Source organism: Hyla sarda, chromosome 10 (genome assembly GCF_029499605.1).
Source record: "Hyla sarda isolate aHylSar1 chromosome 10, aHylSar1.hap1, whole genome shotgun sequence".
NCBI classification, from domain to species: domain Eukaryota; kingdom Metazoa; phylum Chordata; class Amphibia; order Anura; family Hylidae; genus Hyla; species Hyla sarda.
In genome coordinates, this window is record NC_079198.1 from 12,536,777 (window position 1) to 12,557,001 (window position 20,225).

General features: G+C 44.6%; 2 protein-coding genes across 6 annotated transcripts in view; one reads left to right on the top strand and one right to left on the bottom strand.

The window, feature by feature from the left end:
- The window catches only part of SMG9 (SMG9 nonsense mediated mRNA decay factor), a 22,626-nt gene extending 15,549 nt beyond the window's left edge, over positions 1-7,077 (top strand). Inside the window, exons 10-14 of one of the 2 annotated variants that reach the window (XM_056542976.1) lie at positions 2,214-2,320; positions 3,764-3,871; positions 4,132-4,257; positions 5,609-5,747; positions 6,529-7,071. In XM_056542976.1, coding sequence (XP_056398951.1) covers positions 2,214-2,320; positions 3,764-3,871; positions 4,132-4,257; positions 5,609-5,747; positions 6,529-6,607 — 559 coding nt within the window. In that variant the 3' untranslated portion in view covers positions 6,608-7,071. Of the gene's footprint in view, positions 1-2,213; positions 2,321-3,763; positions 3,872-4,131; positions 4,258-5,608; positions 5,748-6,528 lie in introns of both variants that reach the window. The other variant, XM_056542975.1, reaches the window with a different exon arrangement.
- Positions 7,078-9,544: 2,467 nt separating this feature from the next.
- LOC130294101 (interferon-inducible GTPase 5-like) lies at positions 9,545-18,509 on the bottom strand. 4 transcript variants are annotated; one of them, XM_056543549.1, is made up of 3 exons: positions 18,339-18,509; positions 13,776-13,825; positions 9,545-13,576 (listed from the first exon to the last, which is right to left on the bottom strand). In XM_056543549.1, the coding sequence occupies exon 3, from the start codon at positions 13,556-13,558 to the stop codon at positions 12,329-12,331; it is 1,230 nt and encodes a 409-aa protein (XP_056399524.1). In that variant the 5' UTR covers positions 13,559-13,576; positions 13,776-13,825; positions 18,339-18,509; the 3' UTR covers positions 9,545-12,328. The 4 variants fall into 4 exon arrangements, with proteins under 4 accessions (XP_056399524.1, XP_056399525.1, XP_056399526.1 ...); XM_056543550.1 differs by lacking the exon at positions 13,776-13,825; XM_056543551.1 differs by lacking the exon at positions 18,339-18,509 and having other exon boundaries at positions 13,776-14,586.
- Positions 18,510-20,225: the final 1,716 nt, after the last annotated feature.

Consider the following 20,225-nt stretch of genomic DNA (forward strand, 5'->3'; position numbering starts at 1 on the left):
AATGTGGGGGGAGCTGCCTACAAATGTGGGGGAGCTGCCTACAAATGTGGGGGGAGCTGCCTACAAATGTGGGGGGAGCTGCCTACAAATGTGGGGGGAGCTGCCTACTATTGTGGGGGGATATGCTGACCTAATGTGGGGGAATTGCCTACAAATGTGGGGGGAGCTGCCTACTATTGTGGGGGAACTGCTGACCTAATGTGGGGGGAGCTGCCTACAAATGTGGGGGAGCTGCCTACTATTGTGGGGGAGCTGCCTACAAATGTGGGGGAGCTGCCTACTAATGTGGGGTAACTGCTGACCTAATGTGGGGTAACTCCCGACCTAATGTGGGGGAACTGGCAACCTAATGTGGGGGAACTGGCAACCTAATGTGGGGGAACTGGCAACTTAATTTGGGGGGAACTATACTGCCTACCTAATGTGGGGGAACATGATGCTTACCTAATGTGGGGGAACTACAAGGTACCGTACATCGCGGTAGGAGGGGTAGTCTTATATGGCGAGTATATCCCAAACTCTATATTTTAACTGTAAAGGTCGTCTTATACGCCGGCATATACGGTATACCCCATAATATGTGTGTATAACTAAGCTTGAAAATGGCTCCATAGGAGCAGAAACGTTGCTTCACTGAAGATGAGAAAAGAAACCACTTATATTTTTTTGGAGTGCTGCATCCTTGGTGTTTCATCCTTGGGTGTCCACCACTTAAAGGGGTACTCCGGTAGAAAATAATTTTTTTTCAAATCAACTGGTGCCAGAAAGTTAAACAGATTTGTAAATTACTTCTATTTAAAAAATCTTAATCCTTCCAGTACATATCAGCTGCTGTATGGTCCATAGGACGTTATATATATCAACTGGCTCCAGAAAGTTAAACAGATTTGTAAATTACTTCTATTAAAAAAGCTTAATCCTTTCAGTACTTATGAGCTTCTGAAGTTAAGGTTGTTCTTCTCTGTCTGAGAGTTCTCTGATGACACGGTGTCTCGGGAAATGCCCAGTTTAGAAGAGGTTTGCTATGGGGATTTGCTTCTAAACTGGGCGTTTCCCGAGACAGGTGTCATCAGAGAGCACTTAGACAGAAAAGAACAACCTTAACTTCAGAAGCTCATAAGTACTGAAAGGATTAAGATTTTTTAATAGAAGTAATTTACAAATCTGTTTAACTTTCTGGAGCCATTTGATATATAAAAAAAAGTTTTTTCCTGGAATAACCCTATAACTTTCTGGCACCAGTTCATGGGTTACATGCAGGGGTTGATGGGGCTGCCTTGAGGGATCAGGCTGTGACCAAATCCTGTACTTTCAGAAGGAACTGAAATTGTCAGTTCCCCGTCGCAAAAACCCTGGACATGTTGCTCATATTTGAACATTACTGAATACAGAAACACTGCTAGGGTAACCCCAGGATGTCAATAAAAATAACCTTCCCCCACGTGTTCTACTCCAGCGTCTTCTGCTTTTGCATTATTGCTTATAGATTTCTGTGGATGACTATCCCCATACACATAGGCAGCCTCTGAAGTTAAAGGGGTACTCCGGTGGAATACTTATTTTTATTTATTTTTTTAAATCAGCTGGTGCCAGAAAGTTAAACGATAAAGATTTGTATATTACTTCTATTTAAAAAAATCGTAATCCTTCCAGTACTTATTAGCTGCTGAATACTACAGAGGAAAGTCTTTTCTTTTTGGAACACAGTGCTCTCTGCTGACATCATGACCACAGTGCTCTCTGCTGACATCTCTGTCCATTTTAGGAACTGTCCAGAGTAGGAGAAAATCCCCATAGCAAACATATGCTGCTCTGGACAGTTCCTAAAATGGACAAAGGTGTCAGCAGAGAGCACTGTGCTCTTGATGTCAGCAGAGAGCTCTGTGTTCCAAAAAGAAAATATATTCCACTGTAGTATTCAGCAGCTAATAAGTACTGGTAGGATTAAGATTTTTTTTTTATAGAAATAATTTACTAATCTGTTTAACTTTCTGGCACCAGTTGATTTAAAAAAAAAAAGTTTTCCACCGGAGTACCCCTTTAATGTGGTGTGGGGATTAGGGAAGTTTATCGACTCCTTAAAAATTTGCGATAATTTTTGCCAAAACCGGAACAAAAACCATTGATAAATTCGCCTTGTTGTGCGTGTTACTTACTGTTATCTTCGCAGCTGAATATAATTTCTAAATGCGGTTGTGTTCCCTAATGGTTAGGTTTCTACAGACTGCGGAGATGCTGAAGCCGTCTACCCCGTCAGCCAGCCATGAGTCTAGCGGATCTTCTGGAGCAGATGAAGGCATCGAGTATTACCCCCACATAGGTAAGTCATGATATCTGTTGTTTACAAGTACCGTATATACTCAAGTATAAGCCGACCCGAATATAAGCCCCTAATTTCACCCCAAAAACCCAGGAAAAGTTATTGACTCGACTATAAGCCTAGGGTGGGAAATACATCATCCCCCCCCATGTAATCATCCAGACCCCCGTCATCACCCCCCCCCTCATCATCACCGCCTGTCAATCCCTTCAATCAGTGGTCTTCAACCTGCGGACCTCCAGATGTTGCAAAACTACAACTCCCAGCAGGCCCGGACAGCCATCGGCTGTCCGGGCATGCTGGGAGTTGTAGTTTTGAAAGATCTGGAGGTCCGCAGGTTGAAGACCACTGCCGGGCCTTCTTCATCATCCATCATCCCCCTCCCATAGACATGAATGGACGGGGTGTGGTGTGACGTCACTAGGGGGGGCGTGGCCGTGACGTCACGGCCTCGTCTCGGAGACAGAACGCCGAGGGCTGCAATGAGATCGCGGGGGTCCCCAGCGGCGAGACCCCTGCGATCAGACATCTTATCCCCTGTCCTTTGGATAGGGGAGACGATGTATAAAGCTGGAATACCCCGTTAAAGGGTTACTCCGCTACCCAGCATCCAGAACATTGAGTTCCGAATGTTGTGTGCGGGCTTCCGTGTTCACGCCGGCCCTCTCGTGACATCACGTCCCGCCCCCTCAATGCAAGTCTATGGGAGGGGCATGACGGCTTTCATTGAGGGGGCAGGCCTTGACGTAACGAGGGGGCGGTCGTGAACACGGAAGCCCGCACACAGCGTTCGGAACTCAATGTTCCGGACACTGGGGAGCGGAGTAACCCTTTAACCCCCTCTAGAGCAGGTGACATTACACCTGGAGCATGGAGAGACATCACTGCCCGCTGGGTGGTACAGTTGCCAAGATAGCTGTTTGGTACATGGCATCCTATTCCTTGATGGACATTGAGGGGCACTTATCAAAAAAAAGTTGCCGGAAGAGTGGCGTCCGTGCGCCAAATGTATCAAATGGTGCACGGACGTTGATGAATGCCCGCTGAACCGCTCTGGTAACATTTTTGCAGAGCATTGGCGGACCGTGCGACAATTGTATTAATAGTCACACAGACCTCAAAACAATTGTTGCATGGAGTGATATAGGGCAGAGTTAAATTGCCCTGTGATCTCTTCTATATCTGGTCCGTGCAACTTTTTTTTGCGACTTTTCGCATAAAAGTCGCACACGATGAATTAGTTACCACTGTACAAAGTGATCTAAATCAGATCCCTTCGTGGTCATAAAAATTAAACAGTCTAAATGAAATGTCACAGGAAAAGTCGGGACCAGTTTGCGACAAATATAGACAAAAAAAGCCGTCTAAATTGTTTGCTAAATTCCCCTCATTGTCCTTATTTACCAGTAAATCTTATTTATCATTACTGATCGGCCTTTTTAGTGTTCCTACAGAACAAAGCCAAAAGAGAAGACTTCTGTCCCCGCACCTTGAAGCAGATGAACATGGCGGTCGACAGGCTCATGTGTCACTCACGTCTACGTTATAAAGGTATCGTCACCCTAAGATGATATTATACAAGATGCTAAGACATAGTGATAGAATAGAGGACTGGATAGAACTGCTGCTCGGGGACTGGATACATCATATCTCGTCTATAGTGCAGACTGTATAGACAAGGGGCCTATACACAATGGCGCAGTGCAGCACAATGGAGGATTTCCAGGTCTGGCACACGCCGAGGATTCATCTACACTGTGAATTTATTTCTAGCTTTTATCCTTTATTCCCCTCTGTAATCTCTTTTTAAGGCACCATTTCCATGTTGGACTGCAACATTTTTCCTGGGTTACCCTATGACTTCCTGGATTCAGAGGTGAATTTATTTTTAATACCAACCATGGAAAATGACACAGATGAGACCATCTCCAGAGCAGGTATCTTACTATCTCTGTTTATTTCCTATGTCTCTATCTATCTATCTATCTCATATCTATCTATCTATCTCATATCTATCTATCTATCTATCTCATATCTATCTATCTCATATCTATCTATCTATCTCATATCTATCTATCTATCTATCTATCTCATATCTATCTCATATCTATCTATCTCATATCTATCTATCTCATATCTATCTATCTCATATCTATCTATCTCATATCTATCTATCTCATATCTATCTATCTCATATCTATCTATCTATCTATCTCATATCTATCTATCTATCTCATATCTATCTATCTCATATCTATCTATCTCATATCTATCTATCTCATATCTATCTATCTATCTATCTCATATCTATCTATCTATCTCATATCTATCTATCTATCTATCTATCTCATATCTATCTATCTCATATCTATCTATCTATCTCATATCTATCTATCTATCTCATATCTATCTATCTATCTCATATCTATCTATCTATCTCATATCTATCTATCTATCTCATATCTATCTATCTCATATCTATCTATCTCATATCTATCTATCTCATATCTATCTATCTATCTATCTCATATCTATCTATCTCATATCTATCTATCTATCTATCTCATATCTATCTATCTATCTCATATCTATCTATCTATCTATCTATCTCATATCTATCTATCTATCTATCTCATATCTATCTATCTATCTATCTCATATCTATCTATCTATCTATCTCATATCTATCTATCTATCTATCTCATATCTATCTATCTATCTATCTCATATCTATCTATCTCATAACTATCTATCTATCCATCTCATATCTATCTATCTCATATCTATCTATCTCATATCTATCTATCTCATATCTATCTATCTATCTATCTCAGATCTATCTATCTTTTCTCTGTGCTGAATGACTGGCGATGTGGGGCGGAAGCTTGTGACGTCACGGCCATGCCCCCTCAATGCAAGTCTATGGGAGGGGGCGGGACGGCTGTCACGCCCCCTCCAATAGACTTGCATTGAGGGGGTGTTGCCGTGACGTCACGAGCCTCTGGCGCTGCACTTGACGCTCTAAACGAACGCTGGGTGCAGCAGGGAGATCACGGGGTCCTCAGTGGCGGAACCCCCCCCCCCCCCCCAATTAGACATCTTATCCCCTATCCTTTGGATAGAGGATAAGCTGTCTAGGAGCAGAGTACCCCTTTAAGTCAAGTATTTGTGCTGGTCTATTAGGTGCCGGGTAAGTCATCATTTCCTCTGTGTGCATGTACTAAATAATGTATATACATATATGTGTATCTAGTTATTATAGGAGACAATTCTTTGTTTCTTTTGGAGCGTCAGGAGGAAATCCAGTGCTCCTGCCAGGATACAAGGGGCACCCCAGCTTCCACACCATGATCAGTAAACTTCGAAGCCAGATTATGTCCATGCCACGGCCGCAGCTTTCACATACTATACTGACAGAAAAAAACTGGTAAGAGGTTCACTAAAAGAATGGTAACGTCTTCTAGAGGCTGTATAGTGAGGAAACAAAATAAGGCCCCTTTCACACTACAGGTATCATCCTGCTTATTTACTGCCATTATTTTACAATAACGGATGAAAAAAAACGGATGCAATAACAGGTAATAACGGATGATAACTGACGACCACCATCTGTTATTTTTAATGGGTTTTTTAGTTTAAAAAAACTGATGATGTTCATCCTTTATCATCCGTTATTACCAGTTTATTTTTATCAGGTTTTTAAACCCTTTTTTTTTTGTAAAGCTGTACTGAACATGCTCATTACAAAAAAACGGATGTTAAAAAACCTGACAATAACTGATTTTTTTTTATTTTTGAATATCCGGTTCCCATAGACTTTAATGTTAAATATTTAACATCCGGTTTTTCACTGTTTTGTATTTTTTTATTTTTTTTTGCCGCACCAAAAATTTGTGCATGCACCTTCTTTTGTGCCGGCAAAAATAACTGACATTAGTAAAAACAGACATGACTGATGCAAAAGGATGTTCAAAAAATCCCATTGACATGGATGGGATTTTTTGGCGGCCATTTTCAGGACTTTTTGCCAGGAATAATAACGGAGGTTTTTTTTACAGGAAGATACCTGTAGTGTGAAAGTTGCTCTGCTACAGCTCCTAACCCTCTGCTCGACACCTAAAAATGGTGATTTATGGATTAAAGGAATTTTTATTTTCTTTGTGTTAAAATTATTATATTTATTTATTTATTTTACTTCTGTTGCTCAGGTTCCACTACGCCGCTCGTATCTGGGACGGTGTGAAGAAGTCGTCGGCACTTTCTGAGTACAGCAGATTACTAGGCTAGGAGAGACACACGACCACCATGGTGCTTATGGACTGTGGTCTGCTCGGTAGACCGGACAGGAGGTCAGAGGTCACATTTTAAGGGGTTCTCGGTAAACAAAAACGCCTTATACCTTCCAGCATCACTAGACCAGGGAGGAGCCATAGTTAATGCCGTCTTACCTTTTTGTGTGCGAGGCGGAAGGAGATACGTTTTTTTTCTTGTTCGGATAATGGTACGGTGGACTGGAACTGGTAAGACGCTCATGACGGAGGAGTGTCTGATCTGTACTTATCATGAGACTGTGTAAATATGTGACCAGGGCTGTTAGGGGGGGCGCTACAGGCAGCGCTCACCCCAAAAAAGAAAGAATGACAATTAAAAAAGAATGCAACAACCTTGGTGAAATGCTTTATATAATCTCTGCAGGTCTCTTCTGTATAAGGTGGGTGTCACAAAAAGCCCTATGCCCCCTCCGAGACATGGATGTGACCATAAGGGGTGACCACTGTTTCACAGCTCAGTATCAAACTCGCTGTTAAAGGGGTACTCCGCTGCTCAGCGTTTGGAACAAACTGTTCCGAACGCTGGAGCTGGGAGCTTGTGGCATCATAGCCCCGCCCCGTCGTGATGTCACACCCAACCCCCTCAATGCAAGTCTATGGGAGGGGGCGTGGCGTATGTCACGCCCCCTCCCATAGACTTGCATTGAGGGGGCGGGGCATGGCGTAATGAGGGGGTGGGGCAATGACATCACGAGCTCCCAGCGCCGGCTCCAGCGTTCGGAACTGTTTTTTCCAAACGCTGAGCAGCGGAGTACCCCTTTAACTTAGGTTACAGTCTGAGCACAAGCGGCATCCACAGCATCCACTCACCCAGGAGCACCAACACCACCACCTCAAATATGGGTGATAAGTCCCAACCCCACACACAATACATACCCACCCGTAACCACAGCACCTGATAACATGGGTAAGTTACAGCCTATTTAGGTTCTTTAAAGGAAAACTTTGTTCACCCACACTAACCCCAATACACTGGATTATAGTGTGGGTGAACAGGAGTCCAGCAAGGGGTCACTTACAGGGGTACTCCGGTGGAAAACATTTTTATTTATTTATTTTTTTTTAAATTATCTGGTGCCAAAAAGTTAAACAGATTTGTAAATTACTTCTATTAAAAAAAAATCTTTACCCTTCCAGTACTTTTTAGCAGCTGTATGCTACAGAGGAAATTCTTTGCTTTTTGAATTTCTTTTTTGTCTTGTCCACAGTGCTCTCTGCTGACACTCGATGCCCGTATCAGGAACTGACCAGAGCAGGAGAAAATCCTATGCTACTCTGGACAGTTCCTGACACGGACAGAGGTGTCAGCAGAGAGCACTGTGGACATGACAAAAAAGAAATTCAAAAAGCAAAAAATTTTCTCTGTAGAATACAGCTGCTAATAAGTTCTGGAAGGCTAAAGATTTTTTAATAGAAGTAATTTATAAGTCTGTTTAACTTTCTGGCACCAGTTGATTTAAAAAAAAAAATAAATATCCCCCAGAAGATCATCAATATGTCCCCCAGAAGATCATCTGCTGAGTCTGTAAATCGTGTGCAGGGGGCGGGGCTCCATCTGCTCAATTTACATATTTGTCTGTGACTTCAGTTCACTAGGATGTGGGTTCACAGACAATTAATATGTAAAGTGAGCCCACGGAGCCCCGCCCCCTGTGCGTGATTCACTGATTTTAGCACAGGATCTTCTGGAGGACATATCTCCGGACCTACTGGACATATAAAGTAAGTGACCCCTCGTTGGACTCCTGTTGGACTCCCTATGTATTGGGTTTAGTGTGGGTGAACAGATTGACAGCTTTCCTTTTAAAGCAGTGGTCTCCAAACTAAGGCCCTCCAGATGTTGCAAAACTGCAACTCCCAGCCGTTGCCTGTCCGGTTATGCTGGGAGTTGCTGTTTTGCTAAATCTGGAGGGCCTCAGTTTGGAGACCACTGCTATAGACCGACCAATACTATTGAAGTTTTAAACTTTAACCATATATATATAGTGACCCCCCAATCTACGATGGCCCCGACATACGATAATTTCAACATGCGATGACCTCAAAGGCAGCATCAACATACAATGCTTTTGTATGTCGGGGCCATCGCATAAACATCTATCCGGCAGTGCAGACTGCTTCAGCTGTCACCGGATAGCCGTTTACGGTGCCCCGTGTGGTCCGCTGACGATCACTTACCTGTCCTCGGGGCTCCGGCGCGTCCTCTTCAGGATCCCCTGCATCGTCGGCGCTCTCCATCGACGTCATCACGTCGCTGCGCACGCCGTCCCGTCATCCAATAGGAGCGGCGTGTGTAGCGACGTGATGGCGGCGACTGAGAGCGAGGATGCCGGGGACGCGGCGACAGCGATGGAAGGCGACATCCAGGGCAGCGGTGACGAGCGGTGATGGTCCGGAGGGGCAGGGACAGGTGAGTACAACTTCCTATGCCAGTGGTCTTCAACCTGCGGACCTCCAGATGTTGCAAAACTACAACTCCCAGCATGCCCGGACAGCCGTTGGCTGTCCGGGCATGCTGGGTGTTGTAGTTTTGCAACATCTGGAGGTCCGCAGGTTGTAGACCACTGTCCTATACTTTACATTGCACGGATCCCTCAACATGCAATGGTTTCAACAAACGATGGTCCGTTTGGAACGGATTACCATCGTATGTTGAGGGACCACCATTTATTTTATTTATTTTTTTATCGTTTTTGGTAATATCAGTGTTGTCATCACAAACTACAATTGTTTCCACATAAAACAAGCCCCATTTGGGTCTATAGATGACAGAATTACGGCTTTTAAAAGACAAGGAGGAAAAAATAAAATGCAAAAATGAATATTCGCTGTGCTATAATTCCTAAAGCGACTAATAAAATATATATATATATATATATATATATATATATATATATATATATATTATAGCGAGAGAGAGAGAGAGAGAAGATAGTGTATGTATGTGGGAGAAAAAGAATTGAGGGGCCAGAATATGCAAAAAAAAAATTATAATCATTCTTATGTTTTAAAAGAAGAAAAAAATGTCCAAAAACAATATAAATTTATCTCAGTAATAGCAATGTTATCGCAGTTACAGCAAACAAAACTTTCAGAAAGTTGTAGAATTGCTTTTTACTCCAAATACATTTATGGGTGCCATAAAACAAAGTGTAGTACACACACAGCGGCACCGGGTGGCTACGCCTCACTGGTCGCTCATACGGGGAAAACCTACTACTACTACTAATGTCCCAATTTTGTATATACAGCAGTGTTCACGCAGAAGTGTGGGGTCTCCATTATAGCTCTACACGGAAAGTCACACTACTTTTCTAGACTGCTGAATGGCAATTCTTCCTAGTCATGCAGTCATATTTCTGCCTTTCAGCTTCTTTGGACAGTCAGGTAACAACCTATGTAAAGGTATGTTTGGTATATACTATATACTCACTGTTGTCCTGAGTCTTTTGGAAGTGAAATATATGTACCAAGTGTTTCCTCTGTTACATCTTGCTTTATAAGGCAAATGTGGAATTCAGAAGTCTGGGAAAGCTGGGTAACAACGTGTTTTCGACAGTGTGCCTCCAGCTGTTCCAGACTTCTGAATTCCACATTTGTCTAGCTCTGTAGTGATCAATCCCTAATATCACTAGACCGCCTTGCCATTCAGGCTCCTGGGAAAGATAAATGACCACAGAACGCCTACTTTATGATACACACAGTATATGAGAACAGCAGTATGTGTATTTTATATAACCAATATCTTTTCTACAGTGCGGAATGCCAGACTTGCCTGTTAAGTTAAAGGGGTTTAGCTCCTAAAGGGGTACACCTCCCCTAGACATCTTATCCCCTATCCAAAGGCAAGGGGATAAGATGTCTGATCACGGGGATCCCGCCGCTGGGACCCACTGTGATCTCCATGCTACACCCGACATTTGTTTAGAACGCCGGGTGCAGCGCCAGAGGCTCATTCTGTCACAGCCATGCCCCCTCCCATAGACTTGCATTGATGGGGCGTGGCCGTGCCATCTCGAGCCTCCGACTCCACATCGCCAGTCATCCAGCAGGGGCAAAGTTGGCTCCGTGCACCGGATGACTGGGGTGCCGCAGCCGAGATCAGTGGCAGGACCCCCATGATCAGGCATCTTATTCCCTATCCTTAGGATTGGGGATAAGATATCTTAGGGGTGATGTACCCCTTTAAGACATCCAAGGGAAGTATTCCATCGGTAGCAGGCTCTAGGACCGCTTAAAAATGTGCCGTCTCTACAGACTGCAATGCATTTCTGAGCAGATGAAAGAATGAACATGGGAACTCACATATTACTACTATGAACAAGTTTCCAGTGGTCTGTATGGCACCATAGCAGTGTTTATGGCCATACAGTTCCTCTATATTCTTCTGATTTTGTACAGAGGTGCAGGGACTACTTCTGACTGATCATGACACGTTCCATCGGATGCTCTATTGCTTCTAGAAGAGAATACTTCCATAATATGGTACCAAATGGACGCCCTAAACAACAATACACGGGGGGAGTACAATGATCCCTCAACATACGATGGTAATTCGTTCCAAATGAACAATCGTTAGTTGAAACCATCGTATGTTGAGGGATACGTGCAATGTAAAGTATAGGAAGTTATACTCACCTGTCCCCGCCGCTCCGGACAGTCACCGCTGCCCTGGATGTCGCCCTCCATTGGTGAAGCTACGTCCCCGTGGTGTCCCCGCCGCTCCAGACCTTCTCTGCTGCTTGGGATCGTCGCGCTTCATTGCCGTCCTCACGTCGCTGCGCACGCCGCTCCTATTGGATGACGGGACGGTGTGTGCGGCGACGTGATGACGATGAAGGAGAGCGACAGCGATGCAGGGGATCCCGAAGAGGACAGTCCGGAGCGCCGGGTACAGGTGAGTGATCATCACCAGAACACACGGGGCACCTTAAATGGCTATCTGACGGCAGCTGAAGCAGTCATACAAAAGCATCATATGTTGATGCGGTCTTCAGCATGCGATGGCCTCTGAGAGGCCATCATATGTTGAAATTATCATATGTCGGGGCCATCGTAGGTCGGGGGGTCACTGTATTGCTGTGTAATACTGACTCCATGTTCTGCCTGCAGGTTACATGCACCTGACTCCGCTATTTATATGAGGCTTAAGACGTATGATTCATAGTCAGTCATTTAAAGAGGTACTCCGGTGCTCCAGCATTCTGAACGTTTTGTTCAGAATGCTCGGATACGGGGGCAGTGATCATGATGTCACGGTCACGCGCCCTCGTGACATCACACCACGCCCCCGTCCATTCATGTCTATGGGAGGGGGTGTGATGTGATGTCACGAGGGGCCATGGCTGTAACATCACGACCACTGCTGCAGGACACATCAGTGTTTGTTTAGAATGCAGAGTGCTGCAGGAGATTGTGGGGGGCCCCAGCAGTGAGACCCCACGATCGGACATCTTATCACCTATCCTTTGTGTAGGGGATAAAATGTCTAGCAACATAACAGAGAGATAAAAATGGACACTAAACATTTTATCATTTTACATCCTCAATCCTGTAAACACTAAACCTGAGTGGTGGAAATGTAGATATGTGGAATAAAGTCTTATACATGTTACGGACAGTCCGTCCTGAAGTTTCAGACAATGCTTCCAAGTGTGTCGGAGGTGACCTAGACACTTTAATCTGAAGCCTCTAACGCCTTTGACAGCACCCTTGCTGCATCTTCTGCCATATTGGCTAGAAAGCTGCTGAGTATCCAATAGGTTGTACCAAAGGCGATACCTCCGCTGGCCAAAGTGCTTATCTTGGGAACAAATTGATTGGTACATGCCGTAACTAATCGCCCCATGTCTGTTAGTCCTTGGCTGTTCAAGTGATGGAAAACCAACTCGTGAGTTATCTCCTGAGAAGCGGTCGGGGTTTCGATCACAGACCTCAAATCTTCAGGATCTTTACCAAAAGTGTCTGCCAGTAATTGAAGGGATCTTGTATCCAATCCAAAGGCTTTTTTGTATTCTTCCAATACATTGACTATGAGGGTGAGATCACCATTGGTGGATAAATGTGGAACAGACAATGCTCTGTGTGCTCCCGAAAATTGTGACGTTATAACGTTCATCATAGAGACGATGGCCCATTTCCATATATGCAGTCGGAAGGTCTTTCTTTTTTTCTTCAGGGCCTGTTGGAAGAAATTGGGCTGAGACAAGAGGAATATGTGTCTCTTGTGACTTGGAAGCTCGTCCTCCAAAGTCTTCTGGATGAGGTAGAAGTCATATTTATCTGGTTCCAGGCAGGACAGTAGAAACACTTGAGGATTTCCAATACCTCCAGCTTTAAGACCATTAATGCTATCCTCCCGGATCTTCTTCAGTATATCCTCCTCCTTGTAGCAGTTCGCCCTTCCTCGTTTATAACCTTTTAAGTCCGAGTCTATTTTAGATCTCAGAAAGTAGAACTTCTTCCCCATGGACTGGATGGCTTGTGCCAACAGGATGTGACATTCTCTGAAACGTTCTGTTGTGATGATCAAAAAAAAGTCGTATCGATCGAACTCGACTAACTTCAGATAATCCATCGGCTTGAACCCTGGACTTCCAATCCCGGGAAGGTCCCAGTACCTCACGTTTCTGTGGTGTGGGTGTAAATAGGCTGTTGGGGACATGGTCGTCTCCACAACGCCCGTCTTGGCGGAATCTTTCTCCTCATCATTCAAACCACGGATGACGTTGATAAACGTTGATTTTCCCGATCCTGGTTCTCCAGTTACAGCAATGTTCAGTGGGACTTGGTCGATGTCTTCGAGGTATTTTTTCACTTCTTCTACTGCTCCTGCAAAGTCTTCATTTTCAAAGTAGTTCCTCATCTCCTGCAATTCATTTTCAGGAACTAGGTTTTTGGAATCCATATCCTTCTTTTTGGTGCGCTGAGGGGAAGAAGAGCAAATGGACTTGTTAGAATGCGATGGTGTTGACAGAGAAGAGACAGTAGTTAGAAATCCACTAGGGACAGAAGAAAACTGCTCACATTTGAACACAGTAAAAGTAGATTCAAAACAACTATAGCAAAAATAGTAAGATCATGGGAACTCCTCTTGTAACCCTCCACATGTGATGGGCACTCACCCCTCGACAGACTGTTTCGCAGTAAAACCCGCTTCCTCTGGCCTCTTGCGCTGAGGGAAAAAAGAGCAAATGGACTGTTAGAACGTGATGGTGTTTACAGAGAAGAGACAGTAGTTAGAAATCTACTAGGGACAGAAAAAAACTGTGGGTGGCACCACTGCTCATTATAAAACTAAGAAGGTAATCCTTGATGCTAAAGTGCCAAGCAGGACAAAAATGCATAAAGGGTGGTGCTCACATGTGAACACAGTCCAAGTAGATTTAAAACAACTATAGCACAAACTAGGAACTCCTCCGTAACGCTCCACACTTGATGGGCACTCACCCCTCGACAGACTGTTTCGCGGTAAAACCCGCTTCCTCTGGCCGGAGGCCAGAGGAAGCGAGTTTTACTGCGAAGCAGTCTGTCGCCTGTCTACTTCCAGTGGCTGCCGGAGTCATCGTTGTTTCTCTGCCTGTCTATGAATGTGCTTTTTTTAATAGAAGAATAAAAGTTACGTTTTACAGGTGAGTGCCCATGTTCTTACTATTTGGGCTATAGTAGTTAGAAATCTGATTTACTGCCAATCTTTCTATTTGAGCATTGAGGTCAGACATGAAAAGACAGAATGAACGAAGTGTGAAACATCATGGCTGTTTGATATCAGGCTCCATTGATGTCTTTGTAGAGAATACTGTCACTTCCTCACCAGTTTTAATGAAGGAGTTTAATAAGGTTTCCTTTCCACAAGGAAGATGTTCATATTACTGGGCCAGGTCAGTCACAACGGGCCGAACACATTAGGTAAGTATCAAATGGCGATAAAGAAGACAGGACTGCACTCACCATCCAACGGGTCTTAATTCAGAGATGCCAGACATATCAAGAAGGTGTGGAGGCGGGGGACGTAACCGGAACTGACTGTTTCACGCTCTCACAGCATCACTGAATAAAGACCCGTTGGATGGTGAGTTTTGTCCTGTCTTCTTTATCGCCATTTGATACTTGCTGTATTGGATATATGCACCACCGCTGCCAACGACACTGTAACACATGTAAAGCTCATTTGAGTCCTAGTCCTGTTTGTGCCGGACCACCTGCCTTCTCCCACTGACTTCACATTAGGAAAGTGTTGGCTCAATCCCCCCACCTCCTGACCATCTAATGTTTATGGTGGCCTCCCAACTCTTTCTTAGTATAGCAGAATGATACTCCGTTGTATAGGGCCACGCAGTAAAAGAAAACTATCCCATATACAATAATTGTGCCGTGTATGAAAATGTCGGTACTATTTGCCATCTATTGTAGCTCTGGCCCCGGTCTTCTTACTGGTCCCGGGGCTCAATATGTCACACTGACGCTCAACCTATCACTGGCCAAGGTGGACACTGCTGTGGAAAGCGATAAGCTGAGCTGTGGTCTGACATGTCATCCCCCGACACCAGGAGGAGGATCGAAGCGGATGCCGGGACAGCAACACCAGAGGCACCAGGGTATCCCTTTAACACTATTACAGACATATCTGACACCCGGAACATCACCTATTTGAGCGTCAAATTTCAACCTGAAAAATATATCCGTGCTGTAAAGTATAGTATTAGGGCTTGTTCACATGGATGGATTTCTTTGCAAGTTAGCAGTGGGTTTCCTGCTGCCAGTTTGAATGGGGGTGGGCTCCCCGTGGCAGACATTCCGCTGCCGAAAATCTGCTGCGGAGATCCCACCCCATTCAAACTTGCAGCAGGAAACACGCTGCTAAGGCTCCTTCCACACTATACATTCATCCGTTTTTAAAGATCCGTTATATGAAGACCATGTTAAACAGCCGTTACAAAATCCCATTAGTCTATAAGATTTTTACATTATGGGTTTTCACCCGTCATAGCCGGTTATTAATAACGGATGTTATTTTGTGCATGCACTATTTCTTCTGTTCTTTCTCCCGTCACAAAATAACGCCCGTTATGAATAACGGGCTATGACAGGTTAAAACGGATAATGTAAAAATCCCATAGACTATAATGGGATTTTGTAACGGCCGATTTTCAGGGTTTTCATAACGGAACATATAATGGATCTTTTTAAAAACGGATGAATGTATAGTGTGGAAGGAGCCGAACTCGCAAAGAAATTCGTCCATGTGAACAAGCTCTTAGGGTCCGTTCACACTTGTGAATTTTCCGCAGCGTACTTTCTGCCGAAAAATCTGCAGCAGGTTTTGCTGCCGTTGGCTTCAGTGGGTCAGCAGAATATCTGCAATAGTGGCAGATTTGCAGTTTGCCGCGGTCCCATTAAAATCAATGGTAGTAAGATCCGTTGCAGTTTGTCAGCAAATACGCTGCGAAAATCAGGAAATCCGCCTATATAAACGAACCTATAGGGTAGGCTCATATGTGCCATATTTTGCTGCATATTTGCTGAGGCCTTTTTTACTTTCCATTGAAGTCAATGGGGGAGATTTATCAAATGCAGTGTAGAGGAAGAGCGGTGCAGTTGCCCATAGCAACCAATCAGATCGCTTCTTTCATTTTTCACAGGCCTCTTTGAAAATGAAAGAAGCGATTTGATTGCTTGCTATGGGCGACTGCGCCGCTCTTCCTCTACACTGCATTTGATAAATCTCCCCCATTGACTTCAATGGGCAGGAAAATGCGTAGCAGCAAAATATGGCATGCGTGAGCCTACCTTCAGGGTCCATTCACGTACGGTATTCTGTGCACATTTCACGCAGCAGATTTCAATGTTAACTAAATGACAGAACACAGCTTCAAATTTGCAGAATCAAATATGCGCAGGATACTGTACGTGGGAATAGACCCTTAAACACATATATATATATATATATATATATATATATATTTGTAATTATTATTATTATTATTATTTATTTATTTATTTTTCGTTGGTGGAAGTAAGGTCGCCACCTTTCTTGCAAAAAAAAAATACCGTCCATGCTAATTTGCATCATTAATTATATATGCGTGACACCACAGGATACACATATGAGGGGGAAATTTGTCCTATTCTGACCCCTATAACTTTTTTATTTCCCCTTATACGGTCTGTATAAGGGCTTATTTTTCCCGCCCCCATCTGCAGTTTTTAACAGGACCATTTTTGTTTTGATGTGACTTTTTGATCGCTTTTTTTAATTAAATTTGGCAGTTGCAGTTAGTTACTACCGTAACTACAACTCCCAGCATGCCCTGATACAGCCTGTGGCTCAGCAGCTGTCCCAAACGAAAACTACAACTCCCGGCATGTTGGACTATATTGTAGTATATAGTATAGGTTAATGTTTCCCAACTAGGGGTGCCTCCAGCTGTTGCAAAACTACAACTCCCAGCATGTTGGACTATATTGTAGTATATAGTATAGGTCAATGTTTCCTAACCAGGGGTGCCTCCAGCTGTTGCAAAACTACAACTCCCAGCATGTTGGACTATATTGTAGTATATAGTATAGGTCAATGTTTCCCAACTAGGGGTGCCTCCAGCTGTTGCAAAACTACAACTCCCAGCATGTTGGACTATATTGTAGTATATAGTATAGGTCAATGTTTCCTAACCAGGGGTGCCTCCAGCTGTTGCAAAACTACAACTCCCAGCATGTTGCCTCCAGCTGTTGCAAAACTACAACTCCCAGCATGTTGGACTATATTGTAGTATATAGTATAGGTTAATGTTTCCCAACTAGGGGTGCCTCCAGCTGTTGCAAAACTACAACTCCCGGCATGTTGGACTATATTGTAGTATATAGTATAGGTTAATGTTTCCCAACTAGGGGTGCCTCCAGCTGTTGCAAAACTACAACTCCCAGCATGTTGGACTATATTGTAGTATATAGTATAGGTTAATGTTTCCCAACTAGGGGTGCCTCCAGCTGTTGCAAAACTACAACTCCCAGCATGTTGGACTATATTGTAGTATATAGTATAGGTCAATGTTTCCTAACCAGGGGTGCCTCCAGCTGTTGCAAAACTACAACTCCCAGCATGTTGCCTCCAGCTGTTGCAAAACTACAACTCCCAGCATGTTGGACTATATTGTAGTATATAGTATAGGTTAATGTTTCCCAACTAGGGGTGCCTCCAGCTGTTGCAAAACTACAACTCCCAGCATGTTGGACTATATTGTAGTATATAGTATAGGTCAATGTTTCCTAACCAGGGGTGTCTCCAGCTGTTGCAAAACTACAACTCCCAGCATGCCCGGACAGCCGTTGGCTGTCCGGGCATGCTGGGAATTGTAGTTTTGCAACATCTGGAGGCACTCTGGTTGGAAAACACCTTTATAGATTGGAGGATTGGTTGGATAAACACCAGCCATTGCATTGCCGGTATTTTTTAATATAAAAATACCGTCATGGTGGCCAAAATACCGGTCAGGTGGCAACCCTAACTACAAGTCCAGTGCCGAGCTCTATCAATAGTGTTAATCTATGAAACTGAAAGTGCAGAGAGTCAGAGATCATGTTACAGCCGCAGACGCTTTGTATTGCTTTCCTGCTTATGTCCTGTTTATATTTCCTTTCCCCTTTTATAGGCTGGGCTCCTATGGATACAGAGATTTCATGTCACCTACCTCAGTCTCTTCTCTTTCTTTCTATATCTTCCAGTTATGGACGTGATCTCGTAGGGCAGTGCTTGTGGGTAATGTAAATAACAGATCTAAGTAAAGGGGAAGGTTGTGAGCGAGTCACTGAGCGGGAGGGGTGAGGGAGTCACTGAGCAGGAGGGGTGAGCGAATCACTGAGCGGGAGGGGTGAGCGAATCACTGAGCGGGAGGGGTGAGGGAGTCACTGAGCGGGAGGGGTGAGGGAGTCACTGAGCAGGAGGGGTGAGCGAATCACTGAGCAGGAGGGGTGAGCGAATCACTGAGCGGGAGGGGTGAGCGAATCACTGAGCGGGAGGGGTGAGGGAGTCACTGAGCAGGAGGGGTGAGCGAATCACTGAGCGGGAGGGGTGAGGGAGTCACTGAGCAGGAGGGGTGAGCGAATCACTGAGCGGGAGGGGTGAGGGAGTCACTGAGCGGGAGGGGTGAGGGAGTCACTGAGCGGGAGGAACATGCTGGATGTATTACAGCAGTGTTTTCCAAACAGTGTGTCTCTAGATGCTGCAAACCTAACCCTTCGACTGTCCTGGAATGCTGAGACTTCAAGTTTTGCAACAGCTGGAGACACACTGGAAAAACTCTGTAATACAGGAGCTACTGAGAGACTAAGGAAGACTATGTGATCAGGACCAGGACAGTCGATGGTGTCCCCTATTTCTACGAAGCCTGTGTTTAAAGGTGTCGGCCTTTTGGCTAAGATCAAGTGTAGTGTCTTCTTATCAGTTTTTCATGCCGGTGGGCAGTAACGCCGGTATGGGGCTGGGGGTAATGGGTGCTGCATGGAGGGGACAGGTGTACCGGGGCTTTCCGGGGCTGGTTATGAGGAATCGGCTCGACGGTTGCCCCGATGTGACCTGCTCCCTCCGGGTCTCGCCATGAGGCTGAGAGGGTCTAGAGCCGAGGTACTTTTGTGCCTCGGGGAGTGGTGACCCCGAGGTGCCGAAACTCACTGGGAGTACTGGCTCACTGAGTGGAATCACGGGCACCATGAACTCTTCACCTTGTGGCACTCACCTCTTGATTCCCGGCCTTCTGGCTAGGATCAGAGAAATGTTTATAGATCCGGCCGGATGTCCAGGCAGTATATCTGCACACATTCACTTATTTATTTCTTTTTGTCTCACTGTGTCACTTTTTGCGTGTTGTGTGTCCACAGGATTGTCAGGATGCGGTAGCCCTTCTGGGTGTCCCTCCTGGCGGTCTAGGGGAGGTGTGTGTGTGGCCATTAGGTTCCGCACCTCCCTGCAAACACCCCGGGTACTCCTGCTTAGGCAGGGTACCTACCGTTATCGGCTCTGCGGGCAGATACCTTAGCTAACGCCAAGGGGGATGCCGGGAGCATTTGTGGTCCCTTGGTAGCTTCGGCAAAAAGGGACATCGAACCTGGAACCTCGCAGGTACCTTTTGGTCCGGAGGCGAAGGGTAGGTTTGTTGGGGGGCCTCTCTCCTATCGGAGAAGGGCTTGCGATAGACCGCATCCTCTGTGCACGTTTTTTTAGTGTAACACGTTTGCACTTTTTCTTGCACTTTGGGTGGTTCGAGAGCACGTTCCTCGGCTCTTAGATAAAAAAAAATAAAAAATTTAAGATGTCAGGCCCAAGGCCTGATTATGGAATCATACATGTGTATTATAATTGTATTTGTGTATAATGTATAATCTAAGACATGGGTGAGGGTGTATTTGTATGTGTGTATGTGTATGTATATATATATATATATATATATATATATACACACACACACACATATACTATTGGCTCAACAACTGGACCTTACAGTCAATGGTTCTATGAAGGCTTGGGAAATAGATTTAAATTCTGTCTTTCTACCGGATACTTGGTCAAGAGCGTACAAATC

What these genes read in the sequence shown, in the direction of transcription:
- LOC130294101 (XM_056543550.1), bottom strand. Translation starts at nt 13,558, where the DNA reads ATGGATTCCAAAAACCTAGTTCCTGAAAATGAATTGCAGGAGATGAGG.